Here is a 20,194-nt window from a genome sequence, read left to right as displayed (position 1 = left end):
TGTAAGTCGCCTTCTTCATTTAATACTGGCATTTTTCTTCTCCAGTGATTAGATTAATAAGAGTGGAAGTAGACAGAAAGTACTTGCCTGCCACATTTTTGGAAAAACCACTGATTGGAAATCCAATTTGGATAATCATTGGTGTGTGGGTGGGTGTGCACAAACACAAGCCCTGGTCTTACAAGTAGGGTGCCCAGTTAAGCATATTCTAATTTATATGTATACATGCAAATATATTTTTTAAAAATACTATAATTTATATAGAAATATACACATTCCGTTAAGGACTGAACGTGTTCAAGAGGTATGGAATGCTAAAGATAAACATCTGAAATTTTTTAAAAAATGCAAGTTTCTATTCCTCCTGGAATATCTTGAAAATTTCATAGATGAAAATAAGGACCTTCCCAACAAGTATAACTGCTTGAGCCTCCTCCTACCGCAATTCCAGATTGTGTAAGGTTCTGTTATGCTGTATTTATTCTGCCATAGCCTATAATAGGCTATGCTGCAATGGCTTAATTGTTTTAAAAAACTGAAGGGTATTTAATAAAATGCTTGGCCTCTGCATAGATTTGGGTCATATTACACAATAGTGCTATTCACATACATTCAGCAGCATTTTTTAAAAAAAAAATTAAAATGTATTTTTATTAAAGATTTCCTTGATTTACAAAGGATATGTGGTTACAGGAAGGATGAAAGTGAAGAACTGGCATAAAGAAAGAAAGAAAGATTTGGCCACAACCTTATTCTGATCACATGGTATAAATGCATAGATGATGTTTATTCATTTCTTTTGCATTGCAATTGTCCTGTTTTTTTATCTCAAGGGTGCACAAAATGAAAAAACAACAACAATACTGTTGCAATGCATTCCAGAGTATATTTCTTTTTCAGGGGCACTCAAAAAGAACACAACTATGTTCTCTACAGTGCTCTGTAAGAGAACTACAGTTCCCAGCACCCTTGCGAAACTGCAGTTCCCAGAATTCTTTGGGGGAAGCCATGGCTGTTAAAGCAGTCCTAGCGTGCTTTAAATGTATGTTATGGATATGATGGGACACGGGTGGCGCTGTGGGTTAAACCGCAGAGCCTAGAACTTGCCGATCAGAAGGTCGGCGGTTTGAATCCCCGCAACGGGGTGAGCTCCCGTTGCTCGGTCCCTGCTCCTGCTAACCTAGCAGTTCGAAAGCATGTCAAAGTGCAAGTAGATAAATAGGTACCACTCCGGCAGGAAGGTCAACGGCGTTTCCGTGCGCTGCTCTGGTTTGCCAGAAACGCCTTAGTCACGCTGGCCACATGACCCGGAAGCTGTACGCCGGCTCCCTCGGCCAGTAAAGCGAGATGAGCGCTGCAACCTCAGAGTCGGCCACAACTGGACCTAATGGTTAGTGGTCCCTTTACCTTTACCTATGGATATGACATGCATCCAGTTATGCAATAGGAACAGAAGGGCATCCTGCAAACACCCCAAATACATTTTTCTTCACTTTGCATCAGTTGTCGGAAGCCAAGCTTTGCTTTCTCCAGTGGCTTGGCTCTTTTGCTCTGCAGTGTGTTGGTACGGCACATCTTATTTGATCCTGATCTTTTTGCTCGTGGCCGGATTTTGTGGATTTGATGGAGCGAACATGCAAACTGAACACAGGCCCCAAGAACGGTACAGAGGAGGAACATGCAGTGGTTTTCGTTTTGGCACAGGATCATACCTGACCAGTGCACAGATATGAGGGGGGGGGGTCCCAGCATACACCCCACCCCACTCCTGATGCTACTCTGAGCTTCCTGAATGAAGGGACAGTGACACAAATGTGTGTGTGTGTCAGAGAGAGATTGGTGACCCTAGAAACCCCTTCTGCCTCTTTGCTTAGATGGTCAGCGGCACATTCGGCTTCAGTCAAAGACTGCAGACATCTGTCTTGCCGCCTTGCCGCCTGTCTGCATCGCAGTAGCTCACGCTACAGCGAATGAGGGATTTTGGGGGGGGGCGGCGGTGAAGAGAGAGGCTGCATTAGTATTCAGGGCGCCTGTCTCTCCCATCCATCCCCTGAATCATCCTTCCCCGTCCCACGCCGCCCCCAACTTCCTGTTTGGATTAAGAACAGGTTGTTCATTCAGCTGTGCAGGGCCCCTCACTCGCATACAAATGACACTGCGTCTAAGAGGCAGTTACTCACAACTGCAGAGCGTTCATTCAGCAAAGGCACCTGCTGCAATCCTGGAATGGGCAGGATTGACCGTGGAGCTGTTTGAGGCTTGGGGAGGAGGAAGGAGAGGGAGAAGAGAGCATGGAGCAGTTTTGATGTGTTGTTCTCTTCCTACGCCACCTTCCTTCTCCCCTCTCTCCCCCGCACAAGATTTCAGAACGATACTCCATGTCGCCCTTTCAAGGTCTTTCTATCTCGTTCCACTATGCGGTTTATCCTGCTAGGAATGCAAGTGGACTCGGAGGTTGCAATAAATGAGGAGAGATGCACAAATGTTAGAACATTTGGGGTTGTCCCCTGCCCCTCTACACACACACACACACACCCCTTGGGCTTCAACCTGAAGCAGCTTTGGTAAGGCAGAGCAGTCTCAGAATTGTGCATATCTGCAGGGAGCTCATTTCAGCCGGAAGCCACTTCAACTTCACCTCTGAGCAGGATTTTGCACAACAAACAAGGAGAATGTTAAGTACAGTGGTACTTTGGTTCTCAAACGTAATCCGTTCCGGAAGTCCGTTCCAAAACCAAAGTGTTCCAAAACCAAGACACGCTTTCCCATAGAAAGTAAGGCAAAATGGATTAATCCATTCCAGACTTTTAAAAACAACCCCTAAAGCAGCAATTTAACATGAATTTTACTATCTAACAAGACCATTGATCCATAAAGTGAAAGCAATAAACAGTGTTCCGCAGTCACACAATCAATCAATCAGTAACTGAACTGGGTTACACACAGTCACAAAAACAAAACAAAAAGAGCCACAAAAACGCAAGTTAAATGGCAAAAGCAGACAGACCTCAGCTTAACACTCAAAACAGAAGTGTGGCACTCAAATCGGAAGCGTAACACTCAAAATGGAGCATGTTCGGCTTCTGAAAAAAGTTTGCAAACTGGAACACTTCTTTCTGGGTTTGCAGTGTTTGGGCTTCAAGTTGTTTGAGTACCAAGGTGTTTGAGAACCAAGGTACCACTGTAATAATAAAGAAGAGTTCCTCAGAGAATGTGCAGGCTGTTATGTCCCACCCCACCCCCCACCCCCAATTAGAGTCTGTGACTTCTAGCCTGGTTGCAGGATGTACCGTATTTTTTGCCCTATAGGACGCACTTTTTCCCCTCCAAAAATGAAGGGGAAATGTGTGTGCGTCCTATGAGGCAAATGCAGGCTTTTGTTGAAGCCTGGAGAGCGAGAGGGGTCGGGGCGCACAGCCGGGCTCCCGCGCCTTGCGGGCCCAGCGCGCCCAGGCTTCAGCATGCAGGCAACTGTCCGCAAGCCGGCTTGCGGAGAGTTGCCTGTTCTGGGGGCTGGGGTTGGGGGAAGCTCGGGCTTCCCCCGCCCCAGCCCCGCGCCTGGGGGAAAAATAATTTCCCCCCTTTATTTCCCCCCCAAAAAACTAGGTGCGCCTTATGGGACGGTGCGTCCTATAGGGCGAAAAATACGGTAGTTGGTCATTAGTGAATAAAAGATACTCTGTGCATGTTCTGAGGCGTTTCTGCTTCTTCATTCTTCAGTACTTTCAGTATTATTATTATTTTTTAAGTTGAGGCCTGGCTCAAATTAAGTCTTGGCTTAATGCTTTCTGAACACAACTCACAGAGCTTTTAATATACTGAACCGCAACAAAGGCGAGCTTGAAAAGAGATGTGTTGGCCACACCTGGAGGAAAAGCTTAGCCTTTCCTCCAGGCCAGGTTTCCAAATATTTGACTTTAATGTGCGGAGTGGTGGAAAAGGTCATCTGAATGACCATTAACTCGGAAAAACGTTGCAAGACAGGGCCTGCCATTGCCACAGCAGAGCCTGGATAAGGAGATAAAGACCATTGATTTTTGCGTCAAATTATCTTGCCTGAACTGGGTCATCAGAGTGTTTTACGCATGCCGAAAGTCACAGTGTCAACACAGTCACTAGGGCCAGCTGATAGAGGGCCTGCCAGTGTGTTGTTCTGCAAAAGTTCCTGGACATAGGGCACTCTTTTATCCACACACCCCTCTTTTCCCGTCCCTCCTTTTTATCTTGCTAATCCACCACATGAAATCTTATTGGGTGCATGCTTCTAGCCTTGTTTACTGGCTCCTTGCAAACTTTGATCTCCCCCCCACATGCCTGTTTTCTCCCACTCTTGGCACAGAACTTAATTTCAGAGGGGGATAGACAAAGGGGCTGTTGAGTCCAATCCACTTGCTGTGAGGCAAAAATTGCAGGTCTTCCACACTTTAGACCACCTTGTTGCCCCCCCCCCCCCAGCAAGAGCTGTAACCAGGAAACAGAACAAATAGCAAAAAGTGACGGGTGTAAGCAAGCCCAGCTATACACTTGCATTAGTAGAGAGATCCAAAAGCTTTGGATCAGCCTTGAGAGATGTGGAATAAAAGCAAGGAAGAGAGTGTATGTTGTGTAATGCTGTGCCTTTTGTTGTTGTTGTTGTTGTTGCAAGCTTGCAGTGTCCAGGGGTGGGGGAAATAGGTTCATAAGAATGTAAGAAAGAGCCCTGCTGGATTGGCCAGTGGTCCAATCCTGTTCTCAAAGTGGCCAACCAGATGCCTGTGGGGGAGACACACAAACAGGACTCTTCCCTCCTGTGTTCCCCTTGTGTACATACGAGCTCATATTGCAGCAGAAGCCCTTGAAGGAAGACGCTTACCAGAATGCATTGGGCTTTTGAACATTTCTACTCTTCAGGAACAAACCTTCTAATTCAGTATCAAGTTGGGGCGTACTGCTTCCTCCCCTTGTTTCGTAAGTTTGGTGCTGTACCCGCCTCCCCGTCTTCACCCCCCCCATCCCTCTTTCTATTTTGCTTTGCAGGCTTGATCCAGAATCTAAATAAATGCTAAATAAATGTGAGAACAAGCATTCATTAATCCCCAGGTTTCCTTTTCTTCCACCCCCCCTTTCCACCATGCTGCCTTTCTCACCTCTCCGTTGACTGCCACTCTTTCTTCCTCCCCCTCCTTTCTGCCAGCAGCTGTTGTTTGGCTTCCTCTATATTTAGTCCCTGACTTCTTTGTCGTCTTTTGTGGCTTTCCCCCCTCCCCTCCTCCCCACCCTCCTGTTTATAATTATGACTGAACCCCAGAAAAGGAGGAGGAGGAGGAGGCGGGTTTTGCTTCGTGAAACTGTTCCGTCAGCTGCTTGTTGCAGAAGCTCCTTACTTATCCTTGCTGCAGTGCCCGTTTCTTGCTCTGTTCTTCTGGGGAGGGTGAAACGGCTTGCCGGTGGGGGGGGGGGAGTGTATGAATGTCATAATCGGAGGTGGGGCTGGGGCCCCATGTCATGTACGCGCGCACACTCACAAGCACGCACGTGTGACTTCATATTAAAAAGAAATAAACAGCGCATGCTTTTTTACAACAGCCTGCGAAGAGTGGAAGCGGAGGGTACGCATCTGATGAGTCACGAAAGGCCTTGTTCATTCACAGTGTGCCAAAAAAACGGCTGCGGGTGACTCAGATCTGGTGCCTGGGACAGAAGAATGGTGGCGGCAGCGATGGTGATTTGGGGGGGAGGGTGGAAAGGCCTGCGCAAGATTGGAAAATGCCACAGAGGTGCTGCTTTGTGCTGGTACTTCTTCCCCACCCCCACCCACCCCAAAAAAGGAAGGGGAAAGAAAGAGGTACTGAGGTCTAAGATCTGTACCATCTGTTTGGAAAGCCTTCTTTATCCCAGATGATTGCGGGCTTGCTGTGATGGAAGGGTGCTTTGCACATGCCCAGCGGCACACTTTGGTTCACAGTCCTGCAGGGCTGAATCACACCACTGGGGATTAGCATCTAAGGATAAGCTCCAGTGTACCCTGGCTGAAACACAGCCGTATGCATGCCAGAGTAGTCCCGGATTTGAAAACAAGCACTGCTGCGTGGTGCTTCTCTTTACCCGTGCACAGAGCATGTGATTCCTGAAGTTGATGCATTCTGGGGGGCTCACCGGTGCTGATCTCTGACATTCCACATAACTTGAGGTGGTTGAGTGCAGGCTGCACTCTCCACATGGATGGCATCCCATCATCCCCCCCAGGATACTTCCTTGCCAATAGTGCCCTGTGGGGTTCAGATGTGGCTGGCCTATGGGCACACGCTAGCTTTTGAAAGCTTCCTCCTGCAATGTTACCCCCACCCCCAGTCGCCTGGGACTTCCTTCTCCTCCTCTGTAGCGGTTCTTCAGCTGATAAAGGTCTGGTGTAGTGGTTAAGAGCAGTGGACTCGTAATCTGGTGAACCGGATTCGATTCCCCGCTCCTCCACATGCAGCTGCTGGGTGACCTCGGGCAAGTCACACTTCTCTGAAGTTTCTCAGCCTCACTCGCCTCACAGAGTGTTTGTTGTGGGGGAGGAAGGGAAAGGAGATTGTTAGCCGCTTTGAGACTCCTTCGGGTAGTGATAAAGTGGGATATCAAATCCAAACTCTTCTTCTTCTGTGCAGGCAGATGCATAGCCTTGGCAATTTTAGCTGATGTTTGGACAGACAAAGGCAGTTCAGGTGCAGCAGCTGAAACAGGAGCATACCCTGGCATTGGATGGGCCAGGTGCCTAAAGGTCATGGCAGTGCTTTGCTTTAAAAAGGGAGGGGCTGGTAGAGATGTCTGTGGAGAAGGCCCCACAGCCTCCTAGCTTGCTTCCGTCCGATATTTTAAAGCCAAGAAACGCCTTTTCATGACCTGAGCAGTGGCAGTAGAAGTAACCAGGAGGAAAACTCCTGCTGTCATGCCATTAGAGCTCCACTCAAGCAGAATAAGCAAGCGAGTTTCTAAAATCTGGCTTACTAGATTTAGGAGTAAATAGTGCACCAGCAGTCCTCCAACCTGGTACCCTCCAGAAGTTCTGAACTACAACTCGCAGCATGGTCAATGGTTCCATGGCAGTCTGGAAACTTGAGCAAGAGCACTCCATGCTGGAAAGTAATGCTACAATGTGGTGTAGTGGTTAAGAGTGGTGGACTTGTAATCTGGTGAACCGGGTTTGCTTCCCCGCTCCTCCACGTGCAGCTGCTGGGTGACCTCGGGCTAGTCACACTTCTCTGAAGTCTCTCAGCCTCACTCACCTCACAGAATGTTTGTTGTGGGGGAGGAAGGGAAAGGAGAATGTTAGCCGCTTTGAGACTCCTTTGGGTAGTGATAAAGCGGGATATCAAATCCAAACACTACAGGCATTATGTTTATTAGAACCTTTCACAGCACTAGAGCAGCCTAGATCACTGGTCTCCAGCTGATGGGGGGGAGCCCCCAGTGGGTTGTGGCCTGATCTGAGGTGGTTTGCGACAGGAGCACTGCCACCAGTGGTGTTTTTTTTTCCTGGGGGGCACTCAAGGGCACACAGTACTGGCACCTTCCCCCCCCCCTAGAAGAAAAGCATTGATAACCACCATGTGAACATTTAGGGTAAAAGATTTAAGAAATGGATTGCCAAATGCATGCTTTGGTGGGATCTAGGTCTCAACAGGCTGGAGATACCTGGCCTAGATCATAACAGCTGGCAAATCATTTTTTGGCTTCCGGAGTGCATTAAATGGTTGGGCAGGCTGCGTGTATCTGGTTGGACAGAAACGGCCTCTATTTGCTCCCTTAAAAAAGCAACACACATACTGCCATGATCTCAGCCCCCATTGTTGTGTAGAGATTGCACCACTGCAGCCATTGTCCCTCTTCTCTCTCTCTCTCTCATCCCCAGCTGTGGACTTGAAACCGGTACTTCCTGTGGTGATGCAGAGCTCTTGCAACAGCAGCAGCACCAGCCCAGTGGACTTGCGGATGGATGCCCGGCCCAGCTTGCCCACTGTGGACCCAGCCGTCCGGGAGCAGCAGCTGCAGCAGGAACTGCTGGCCCTGAAACAGCAGCAACATTTGCAGAAGCAGCTGCTCTTTGCAGAGTTTCAGAAGCAGCACGAGCACCTCACGCGGCAGCACGAAGTCCAGTTGCAGAAGCACCTCAAGGTAATCTGGAGGTGAACCCGGGAAGATTCTCAGCCACGTAGTCCGTACGCCTCGCTCAGCGCCACCCATTCTGACTGGGAGCATCTCTCCCGGGCCCCCCAGCCCTGCAGAAATCCTTTCAGGTGGAAATGTTTGGGCACAGCACCAGGGACTGCGTACCACAGAGTGAGAATCACTCCTGCATACCAATGACTCTGTTTCTCTTTCTCCACCAAAGCCCAGGTGTACCAGTGGGTTCTGCTAGAACGTGGGTGGGAAACCTTTCCATAAGGGCCACATTTCCCTCAGGGTAGCCTGCCAGGGGCCACAGGCTGGTTGGGGTGGGGGAAGGGCTGAGGCCAGTGGGTGTGGTACTCCCCCTCCTCACTTTGTGCTGCCTCTCTCACCAAGTTTGCAGTGCCTGCTGTTCGTTTGTTCATAAGGCTTTTACCCTGCCTTTCTGAATCCTCATTCAAGGCAGCTTGCATAAATTGAAATCAAACTTACCTACTCAAGACTCTTCTGAATTGAAAACTTTCCCTAGTTTCTGATGGGCAGGTGCTGCGATTTGTTGCTGCTTCGTGGAGCCAGTGTGGTGTAGTGGTTAAGAGTGGTAGACTTGTAATCTGGTGAATCGAGTTCGCGTCTCCGCTCCTCCACATGCAGCTGCTGGGTGACCTTGGGCTAGTCACACTTCTTTGAAATCTCTCAGCCTTACTCACCTCACAGAGTGTTTGTTGTGGGGGAGGAAGGGAAAGGAGAATGTTAGCCGCTTTGAGACTCCTTCGGGTAGTGATAAAGCGGGATATCAAATCCAAACTTCTCCTCTTCTTCTTCTTCTTCTTCTTCTTCTTCTTCTTCTTCTTCTTCTTCTTCTTCTTCAGTTGCTATTGTACTGACGCTGTCAGTGTGCGCTGGACCACAACTCCCAGCATCCTTGGCCATTGGCCACGCTGCCTGGGGCTGATGGGAGTTGGAGTCCACACAACACCTGAAGGGATGCTTGTTAACTGTAGAGGATGGGGGCTAAGGGTTTTGAGGAAGGGACCTTGCTGCTGCATATTTATGTTGCTTGTCTCTGTTTCCCCTGTTTAGTATAGCGCTGTTAGTATTTGATGGTTGCGCCTTAGGTGATTGTATTGCCTTTCATTTGCAGCTTGCAGTATGTCCTCCTAGGTACCCTTGTGGGTTGCCAAGCAGTTGGTATAATAAATGGTCACCAGTTGTATAGACTTGGGGGGGGGGGGAATGATCCCCTGGAATGTGAGTGGGAATGGAGCGGCTGCCCTAGGAAGAAGCAGTTTGGAACGTTTTAGTTCAGAGAAAAGGCAAGTAAGAGGCAACATAATAAAAGTTTATAGAATGATGCATGGCAGGGAGAAAGTGGAACTAAAACTCATGGCCATCCAATGAAACTAAATATTGGAAGGTTTAGGACTGGGTCATTCCACGTCAATTCAACGCGGTCATGCCACCCACCGTCTCGGATTTGATGAAACTTGGTGTACACCCTTCCCTTATAGTTGAAAGAAACCCCCTTAAATTTCCCCCCTCTATCTCAAACGGTTTTAATTTTATAGCACTTCAAAGTTTCATGAAATCTGTGTTTCTTTCCCCCTTGAGATCCTTGGTCTTGTTTGGATTTTAATTTTTTTCTCCATAACCAATGATCAGATCTCTTTGAAATTTTACACAGAGCTCAATAACATGATGAGGATTTCAGGGGAAAATACACTAGCACTCAAAAGATTTTATAAATGCCTAAAAAAAATGTATAAATGTAGTTTTTTTGGTGGAAAAATGAGGTTTAGAAACCCTAAATTGTCAGCGTGAGGGCAAGATGGAATCAAAAGTTTTTGAAGGTGAAAATTATTGCAAAGACATGCTCTTTCTCAACAAAGAATAAAATTTATGGGTCTCTTATGTCGTCTTAACAAAATTTTACGTTTTTTGGACATCTTTGGGGGGGGGAATGGCTACTGGGTACAACTTTCCTACAATCCATAGCTGTAGTAGAAAAAATTAATGAAACAAAGTTGTTCATCTTAAAATCTAAAATAATATTTGTTATTACAGGTTATTACAGGTGGGGTTTTTTCCCCTAAAAGTTCAGGCTTGTTTTTCAGTTTGGGGTACTATGAAAATTGGCTATATCGTGAAATCAATAATAATAAAAAAAAATCGGTCTGAAACTTTGAATGCTGACATGTAAGGAAATAAGACCTAGCAAGAAAAAGATTAAAGGAATGTAAAATTATGCATTATATTATGAGGGTATATACCAAGTTTCATCAAAATCCGAGATGGTGGGTGGCGAAACCCTTGTTTTTTGTGTTGATTTGATGTGGAATGACCTGACTGATAGGCAGCACATAGTCAAAATATGGAGGCAGTGATGGCCACCATCTTGGTAAAGGTAAAGGAACCCTTGACCATTAGGTCCAGCTGTGACCGACTCTGGGGTTGCGGCACTCATCTCACTTTATTGGCCGAGGGAGCCGGCGTTTGTCCGCAGACAGCTTCTGGGTCATGTGGCCAGCAGGACTAAGCTGCTTCTGGCGAACCAGAGCAGCGCATGGAAACGCCGTTTACCTTCCCACCGGAGCAGTACCTATTTATCTACTTGCACTTTGACATGCTTTCAAACTCTAGGTTGGCAGAAGCAGGGACCGAGCAACAGGAGCTCACCCCGTCGTGGGGATTCGAACCGCCGACCTTCTGATCGGCAAGTCCTAGGCTCTGTGGTTTAACCCACAGCACCACCCATGTCCCTTAAATCCTCAGTAAGAGCCTTCCACCATCTTGGAGATGCCTTTAAAAGAGGGTTAGACAACTATACAGAGAAGAGAGCTGTTGAAGGGTACTAGCCACAATGGCCATGCCCTACCTCCAACCTTTGCTTCTCAATACCAGTTGCTGGAAGCCACGAGAGAGGAGAGTGCTCTTGTGGTTTCCCACAGACATCATCAGGTTGGCCACTGTGAGAATAGGATGCTGGACTAGATGGACCCGTGGCTTGACTCAGCAGGCTGTTGTTCTTACGTTATGTTCATTCATTTGTTGTATATTGCGTTTTGCCTATGCTCAAGAATACAGATTACTAGAAACGATGAATCACGCACACCACTTTCATACTTGAAGGAGCATAAAAGGTGGGGGGGGGGCGGGAATCATGCCTTTCAACTAGAGCTGACTTGGAAAGCGGTGACTAACACACTGCCTTTGTGTGGTGGTAACAATAAGCCCTAGTCTAGCACTATGAGAACGAGCCTACGTAAGCTTCAGGCTTGCATTCTTCCCTCTCCTCTGATTTGGCCACGAGGAGGAATGTAGGAACCCCCTGGCTTTAAACTAACAGTGTTTATGTCCCAACAGGGACTGTTCTTAGTTTTAACTATGGTTTGTCGAAGCAACTCAGCTTCAAGCCATCATTAACACTCGTGGCAGTCTGAGGCTCTCTCAGGCTCATTCTCATAACACTAAACTTGGTTTAGCATTACGATACGATAATCTTTATTGTCATTGTCCCATATAGAACAATGAAATTGAAAAAAATCTACACCAGACATTAAAAAACCAACAAGCGCTGCTATCCCAGCGTGGTTGGCCCCCTAAAAACTCTGATACCCCATAATGAAATACAATACACTCCCATATAGACTCCTTACACTGTGTTTAAAACCAAAATCGCATTTGGATAGAAACTGTGGCTAGTCCTAGTCTTTATAACCCTGTACCTTCTTCCAGAAGGCACAAGCTGAAAGAGATCCTTTCTGGGGTGTGCAGTATCTCTGCAGCTTTCGTATGACATAGAAGCATAGATTTGATCCAAGGTGGGAAGAGTGCACCCAATTAATCTCTCCGCAGTCATTACAACCCTGGACAGCGTTGTTTTTTCCCTGACCGTGCAGCTCCCAAACCACACACACACATTATGTCTGAACAAATCCTTCCAACTAATGTTGTGCTCCGTGGCCTGCTGCTCAAACTTGAAAATTAGTTCTGCATAATACAAAAGTCATCAGCATTATGTATTGCCCGAGCATGCTAGCTTCTGGGGTCAGGACAAACAATGAGCATCACTATTTGTCTCAAGCCATTGTCCCACACTACGTCATCCCAACTTACTTAGTTTTGTCAGAGGTTAAGTCTGATTGTGTGCATAAAACCACTTATTCATCTATCATGGCACCTTTTCAACTCTGATTTCACTTCCTTTGAGGTTTTTTTTAAATAACATATACTCGCCCTCTTAGTTTCCTGGGCTTGGAACAGATGTTTTGTTTACCATGTGATTGTCTCTCTTCAGCTTGTTCTTTATAAGAGAGAGCAACCACACAAAGTCCCCAATCTGCACAAAGTCCCCATTCTCTCCCCTTTCACCCCCCTATATCATTTCAGTGCCAAATTCTCCCCCTGCATTGAAACGGTTATTTGCTTCCAAAAGTGCCATTGCAATTGGCACCTTTGGGAGCAAATAGCAGCCGGGGAGGGGGAAGAGGAATTTGGCAGGAAAAATCAGGTTGCGGGGGTGGGTAAGACCCAACCACCTCTACTTGTGTCTCACAGTCCTGATCTGGATTCTTCACACTTTTTTGCAGCTGTTACTTCTTTAAAGAAAAGAAAAGGGGGGAGGGGAGAAAGCCCAAGAATAACATGGAACCTTCCCAGGATAGGATGCTTATTTTTATTTAAGTTTTAATTGATCTGTTGGTTTTGCAACATTTATATTTTGCCTTTCTGCCCAGCAAAGGCAGCTGACAGCAGTAAACAAAGCAGAAAAGGGCCGGGTTCAACAAAGCAGTTGCACAACACGAGCTGGCACAATGAGTCCTGCTAGTGCAATGGGGCTTCCTGCCCCCTCTACACCCCCTCCCCAGATCATCTCTGTGGGAGAACCCCCAGAACAGCATGCAGTGAGAAGGGAGGGGAGCTAGTTCTGTTTGGCAAGCGGAAATGCTTGCGCTGGTGGCAAAATTGGCTCCATGTTGAATTCCTCCCACAGCCTATAACAAACAGGCAATAAAGCAGCTAAGGAAGATTGTGCAAAAGGGATTCCAGCACCGGCAGCCAATGAAATCAACTGCCACTAAACCAAAACACCCTCTTGAGAAAGCAGTGTGCGTGCTGAGCTTCCAAAAACCAGGGTGCGAGGGAACAAAATGGATTTCCTCTAGAAGGGCGTAGAGGCACCACTACGGAGAAGGCCCTGTTTTTAGTACAGGAGGCAGAGCCTCAGGGGAAGAAGACCTGAGCGATTGGATATCAGAATTTTGAAGGTCTCTTTTGCAGAGGCGTAAGCAAGGCTCCGTAAAAAGCCCCCGGACTATGGTATTATGAAGTTGGAAGTCTGCATCAAAAGATTGCACATGTTTATGTCTGGGTTTTGCATGCAAAGGCTGGCAAGGGTGGGTGGGTGGGGGACAAACACACGGTCCCCTTCAGTCCCACTAACTCCCTCCCCATCTCCCCTCTGCAGCAACAGCAGGAGATGTTGGCAGCAAAACGCCAGCAAGAACTGGAGCAGCAGCGTAAGCGAGAACAGCAGCGGCAGGAAGAGCTGGAGAAGCAGCGGCTGGAGCAGCAGCTACTTATTTTACGCAACAAGGAGAAAAGCAAAGAGAGTAATAAATATATATATATATTTATATTGAGTTGCGTTGGTTAGACTTGGTATGCTGAAGTCTTGGAGGGTTTCACACTTTCCCACCCCAGAAGCAGCACAGTAGAAAGAATAAGATACAGCATGGGTAGGCAAACTAAGGCCTGGGGGCCGGATCCGGCCCAATCGCCTTCTAAATCCGGCCCGCGGGCAGTCTGGGAATCATTGTGTTTTTATATGAGTAGAATGTGTGCTTTTATTTAAAATGCATCTCTGGGTTATTTGTGGGGCAAAGGAATTCGTTCTTTTTTTTCTTTTCTTTCAAAATATAGTCCGGCCCCCACAAGGTCTGAGGGACAGTGGACTGGCCCCCTGCTGAAAAAGTTTGCTGACCCCTGAAATACAGTTAAAATTGCCGCTGTTTCCCTAGAAAAATAGGTGCCAGAACTCACCATGAATACCCATCTTCTTCTCTTAGAATGGCAATGGCGCCCACCTGAGAGGTGTCTGAACTGGGTTCTGGCAAGTTCTGGCTGGGGGGAAAAAAACCCTGTGATAAGTGAACAATTCTAAAAGTATCATTCTAGATTTAGCTTCCATGCCTCCATATGCCTTAGGAATTGTTGAATGAAGGGCTGGTCACCCCCATGCAAAAGCCCTTTGAACTGTGGTTTTAATGAAGAGGGTTGTGAATTTCTGCAATGGAATTTATAGCAGCCTCACAAACCTGTGGTTCCCAAGGTTCCTTTAGGAGGAGCCTCAAACAGTCTTGCTTGAAGAGGTGAAAATTAGCGTGACTGCTTAAGAACCTATGCAGAATGCTGCTCTGTCTGTGATACATATTTAATTTTTTTGAATATGGCTGGTTCACAAGAAGCCATCGATGCATCTGATTTGGCCCTTAGATTGAAGGTTTGACAAATAAATAAACAAGAGTGGAGCTTTACAGGGACACCTCAGTGACAGAGCCGCATAGACAATCCCCACCTGTGGCAAAGGAGAGGTGTGTTTTTTCAATCATGTGCTTGATTGAGGTGGATAGGATTGCAAACAAAAGGGCAGCCTGGAGGGTGAGGTGAGAAGGGCAGTTATCCCAGAATATAGTGCAATAGTGAAGCATTGCATTATGGGAAATAGTGTTCTGGTCGCTACCATTGCCATGGGGATCTATACCTTGCACTTGTGGGGAGTGCAGTGTGGAAGTTGGAAAGCTCTGGAATTAATTCTGGAATTTAAGGAGTCTTTTATACTGGTAGACCATATTTCTGCTGGATCAATAAACCATGGTTTATTGGACCAAGAACAAGGAAGTGTGCCTCCTCCTCATGTGCCACAATACAGCATTTCAGAGGCCTGCCCAACCATAGTTTCCCGCTGCATCAAAACTGGGGAACTATGGTTTATTCTCCAACTAGAAACCAGGCAATTAAAGGCAAATGGTTTGTAGTCAGGGATTAAACCACAGTTGTGTGTGCACAAGCACAACTCTCATTCTTAGTCTGGTTTCTGGGATATAAAGTCCCGGAAGGGTTTATCCACGAGTGTTTTCCTAACTCTTCCACAGGTGCCATTGCCAGTACCGAAGTGAAGCTGAAACTTCAGGAGTTTCTTCTCAGCAAGTCTAAAGAGCCAGCAACAGCAGGCGGCTTGAACCATTCCCTCCCTCAGCACCCCAAATGCTGGTAGGTCTTACCGCCTTTGCTTCTGGGCATTCATGCCAGGTCTAGGACAGGACGTCGGTGGGGTGAGATTTTACCACTGGAACGAATGTAGTAATCTCAAGAGAGAAGGCGTAAAGTCTGTATTTCGGCATCTGGGAGACTCCCTTTTCCTTCCACACATCTGTCTCCAGTTTGCCGAAAATTTGACTGGTGTGTGTGTATTGCGTGTTTGTTTTCCTCGGCGGATAGTAGTGGGTGGATAGAGTGACCCTTTGACCACCCAGTAGCTACCCTGATTGAGAGTACAATGTTATGCTAAGGGGTAACTTAAATATTCTTCAGCATGCACACTTAGTAAATGGAACCAAGGGTGTGATAGATGGCCCTGCTTTTAAAAGGAATAACCTTGTGCATAGACCTTCAGTTATCTTATCTTAAAGAGCTTTAAAAGGGGGGTGAGATAAATTTGTGGAGGGTCAGGTAATCAATGGCTAATTGTCATGATTCCTGTATGGTACCACCCTGCCTATGAATTTAAGCCGCTGTGGAATAATGGCAGGAGAGGACAATTGCATTAATGCCTTGCTCTGGACTTCCCAGAAGCCTCTGGCTGGCCAGTGCAGGAAACAACATGCAGAGCTAGATAGGCCTCTGGTCTGATGGCAACAGTGTGCTCTTCTGTTAATTACATGTGCAAATTATACCTGCTCAAGGTGAGCTGCTCCTGTTGTCTCTCCAAGAGCTGATTTAGATGTGATGGAGCATCTCCACATCTCTCTGTTGCCCAGAATAGAATTTTCACATCCCGCCTCCACTCCAAGCCAGGAGGTTGGGGTGTGTGTGTGTGTGTGTGCAGGCTCGCGAACACAAAGTATTCTATTTCGGGCAGTGCAAAGATGTGGGGGAACAGGAAATGTGAGGCACCAGTGTGCTTCCTCTTCTGTCCAAAACACCATCGTGCTGGAAGGCGTCAGAACATCCTCATCGTAAACTGTGTAGCCACCAGCCAAGTCAAATTTCTCGAGAGAACCATCAATTTCGTTCCAGGGATGATAGCTCAGTTCCTAACCCAGCTTCTCTAAGTTATGACTTTACTTGCCTCTAAGCCCTCCTGTTAACGAAAGTTTCTGTCTCAGATGGTTGTTTCATAGAGAGACAAGAGCGTGGGTTTTGGGGCCAAGGAAGTGAGCAGGTTTGAGGGAAACGCCTCAGTGAGAAATGGGCCTGTGTGCTGCTGGCGTCAAGGGACATTGGGGACGCGAAAAGGGATGAGGGTTAGATATTAATCCGAATACAGTGGTACCTCAGGTTACAGACGCTTCAGGTTACAGACTCCGCTAACTCAGAAATAGTACCTCGGGTTAACAACTTTGCTTCAGGATGAGAACAGAAATTGTGTGGCGGCAGCAGGAGGCCCCATTAGCTAAAGTGGTACCTCAGGTTAGGAACAGTTTCAGGATAAGAATGGACCTCCAGAAGGAATTAAGTTCTTAACCTGAGGTACCACTGTACTGTAATGAATTGACTGTGGGGCAGCTGGTCTTGAATTTAGTCATGTAACTATCAAAGCATGAAGCATCCATAAACTCCCTGGTAGTTTGTTGGCATCCATCTGTCTTGAGATACAGTGAAGTGTGCATCTCCAGTAGTCAAACTGCTGGAGAACCGCAGTGCCTCCTGTGGTTGCAGAGACCGGTAACTCATAATTGCTGGCTCCTGTATTGTTTTTGCTGTGTTAGCAGCACCAAATTGACCTCCCCCGGGGTGCGAGCCTGGGCAGTTTGTGGAAGTCCTGTGCTGCCTAGATGACAAGACCCCTTTCAACCTCGTTTATATGGTCCAAAGGAAAGCAGAGCAATACGCTGGGCGCCAACTCGACCGCAGGAGTTGCCAGAAGGAGGCATACAAGACACCATCCAACTGCCTTAGGGACTCCACTCCAAATTTGTGTAGGATATACTCCTTAACCTTTTCTTCTCCCAAATATGTCCCTAGAACAGGGGTCAGCAACCTTTTTCAGCCGTGGGCTGGTCCACCGTCCCTCAGACCATGTGGTGGGACAGACTATATTTTTTTGGGGGGGGGGAGAACGAATTCCTGTGCCCCACAAATAACCCAGATATGCATTTTAAATAAAAGCACACATTCTGCCCCACAAATAATCCAGAGATGCAGTTTAAATAAAAGCACACATTCTACTCATGTGAAAGCACGCTGATTCCCGGACCGTCCACGGGCTGGATTGAGAAAGTGATTGGGCCGCATCCGGCCCACGGGCCTGAGGTTCCCTACCCCTGCCCTAGAAGCTGTCAGCATGTGACAGTGGCCACATCCCAGGGAGTAGTGGAGAGCAAATGTATCATTCTGAGCTTCCCTCTGTCTGGCTCTATCCTTCCCTTGAGTCCTCACCATTCTTAATAGTGGTGTTGGCAGCAGGGAGTCACACGCTTTTCAGTTTCCCCACCCTGACCTATAAAACTGACCCCATCCTGCCCTCTCTCCCCTAGGCCTTGCTTGCCCTCTGACTTATTCCACCTGCAACTTCTGCCTACTGATAACCCACTGAATTTCCTGGACCATGGATGCTTAGAGCGGTAATCCATTTAGCCTGCTTAGAACAGATCACAGATGGACCATTATCACTTCCCCCACCCTCCCAGTCACCCACAGTGGATATTCTTATCTCACCTCTTGAGTCACCCTCCCCCCCCCCCCAAGTCCCTTTAACCTACATTCAGGAATAGAATCCTGAGTTGACTGTTGTCAACTTTATGGATGGAAGAAAGACAAAGAAATGCTATGTCTATTCACACTCCTGCCTCTTTTCTTGTTAATTTTTTTGTTGCATTTCCACTCTGCCCCATCAAAACAAACCTTGCTGATCAAGCAAGATAGGCCATTAAGGTATAAAATACTACATACCATAATGTAACATATTAAAACTTCTCCAAAGCCTGTTTTTTTAAAAAGTCAGTCCAAAGAAACATTTCTGCAAAATGCTCAGATGCATACATTTGAAAGACTTTCAGTGGCAGGGAGTCATGGAAGATTAAAAATATGGGGGAAAACTGTATTTTATTGGGCTGTTCTTACATTGGTTGTAGTAGGAGTGTGTGAGCTTTCTGACATCATAGGCGCCTTAATCATGCTAAATGGAAAAGCAGCAGTGTCACAGGTAATAGAGAGAGAGGGCAAGTTTTGTAGTTTTCCTTGTTATTTGCAAGTATACATAATGAGGTGTAGCCTAACCATTCCAAGAGATTTGGCCATTCCAGTGGCCAAATCCCACTGCTCACATGCCAGCTCTCTAGGGAAACAGCCACCCCCCCCCGATGATTACAGAACCAAAACTTAGTTTTCTGCGAGTGTTTCCAGACTGAAGACTCTGAATGCTACAAAATAATGTCAGTGCTTGGATTGAAGACAACTCATTTGGGCTGCTGTAAACTGCTGTTTTCTCACTTCCTGGCTTGGCTCTGAATAGATAGACAGACAGACAGACAGACAGACAGACAGACAGACCAGGTTGAATTATGAGTGGAAACATTTGCATTGTTGATAAGTCAAGTGGTAAATTACACAGTTAGGCTGCAAAATAACTGGGCATATTTGTATTTGTGCCCTTATAACACTGAGAATTCTGCTGTTCTTATCGGCCTTTTTCATTCTGTTGTTGTTGCTGCTGCTGCTGTTTTAAATAGCAAGTTACGATAAGTTGCACTGTCCGTCCTGGAGCAGGACATATCAGAAGAAGTCCGTTGGCTCTGCTACTTCATATAACCCTATTGGTCTGCACCATTGTAACTTGGTCAACTTCTTTCTCTGTTTCCACAGGGGGGCTCATCATACCTCATTGGACCAGAGTTCCCCTCCCCAGACAGGAAGCCCAGGAACACCACCCTCTTGTAAACTACCTTTACTCGGCACTTACGACAGCAGAGACGACTTTCCACTCCGGAAAACTGGTCAGCAAACCCCCTTGGTGATGGGATAAGCCAGAAAACCAGGGTGGGGGTAGTGGGAGGTGTTGATGAAATTTAGTCCCCTGGGTGGAAAGGGGCTTTCTGCACTTTCTGAGTATGCTGGCTTGAAAAGACCAGGATTGTGTGTGTGGTTTTGTCGGAAGAGCTGCAAGTATGGGGGAGAGACATTCATTACATTAGTTTATTGGACATTGTTGGAGACTAAGATGAGCTTTCCGAAAGCTCAAGTGGGCGAATGTAAGGCTCCCTCCCATGCCAGATCTCAGTTCCTCTAGATATTAATTACAATAAGCACCTACACTTCTGTGTGTGCCAAGCACCTTGTATATTCTTAAGCAAGTGGGATTTGCAAAACCTACTGTGCAGACTGGTTCTGTGAACATCCTACTTTTAGATGCAGTTCAGGGCTTTACAAAAAAATCAGATGTTTGGGTGCTAATTATGTAACCTTACAAGAGCTTCTCTGCAGACAGGCATTGAGAAAAGACAACAACCCAGCTGCTATGCAGAAACAAAGCTCCTTAGAAACATAGGAAACAGCCTTATGCCAGGTCAGGCTATCTGTCTAGCTCAGCGCAAGCTACTGTTCTTCTGGCAGCAGTGCTCCAGGCTCTCAGGCACAGAGAGGTCTTCCCCATCACGAGCTAGCTGTGATCCTTTTAGCTGGAGATGTCAAGGATTGAATCTGGCTCTTTTGCATGCAAGGCATGTGGTCTACCGCTGAGCTATGGCTCTTTCTCTGGTGGGCTGGGCTAGACTGGAGGGCAGTGACTAGTCATGTCGCCCAGTATGGTTGAGCAGAGATTTGAACCCAGGTCAAAATCCCAACGCTC

General features: G+C 46.9%; 1 protein-coding gene across 9 annotated transcripts in view; it reads left to right on the top strand.

Moving 5' to 3' along the window:
* The window catches only part of HDAC5 (histone deacetylase 5), a 121,204-nt gene that overhangs the window by 47,519 nt on the left and 53,491 nt on the right, over window positions 1–20,194 (top strand). For all 9 annotated transcript variants that reach the window (XM_083709116.1, XM_083709121.1, XM_083709117.1 and 6 more), the window contains 4 exons: window positions 7,874–8,136; window positions 13,595–13,739; window positions 15,282–15,399; window positions 19,213–19,343. In XM_083709116.1, the coding sequence (XP_083565242.1) occupies window positions 7,874–8,136; window positions 13,595–13,739; window positions 15,282–15,399; window positions 19,213–19,343 (657 nt within the window). The remainder of the gene's footprint in view (window positions 1–7,873; window positions 8,137–13,594; window positions 13,740–15,281; window positions 15,400–19,212; window positions 19,344–20,194) is intronic.

Source organism: Podarcis gaigeae (assembly GCF_964106915.1).
Source record: "Podarcis gaigeae genome assembly, chromosome: 13".
Classification (NCBI taxonomy): Eukaryota; Metazoa; Chordata; class Lepidosauria; order Squamata; family Lacertidae; genus Podarcis; species Podarcis gaigeae.
This window is presented reverse-complemented; position numbering and strand designations above follow the sequence as displayed.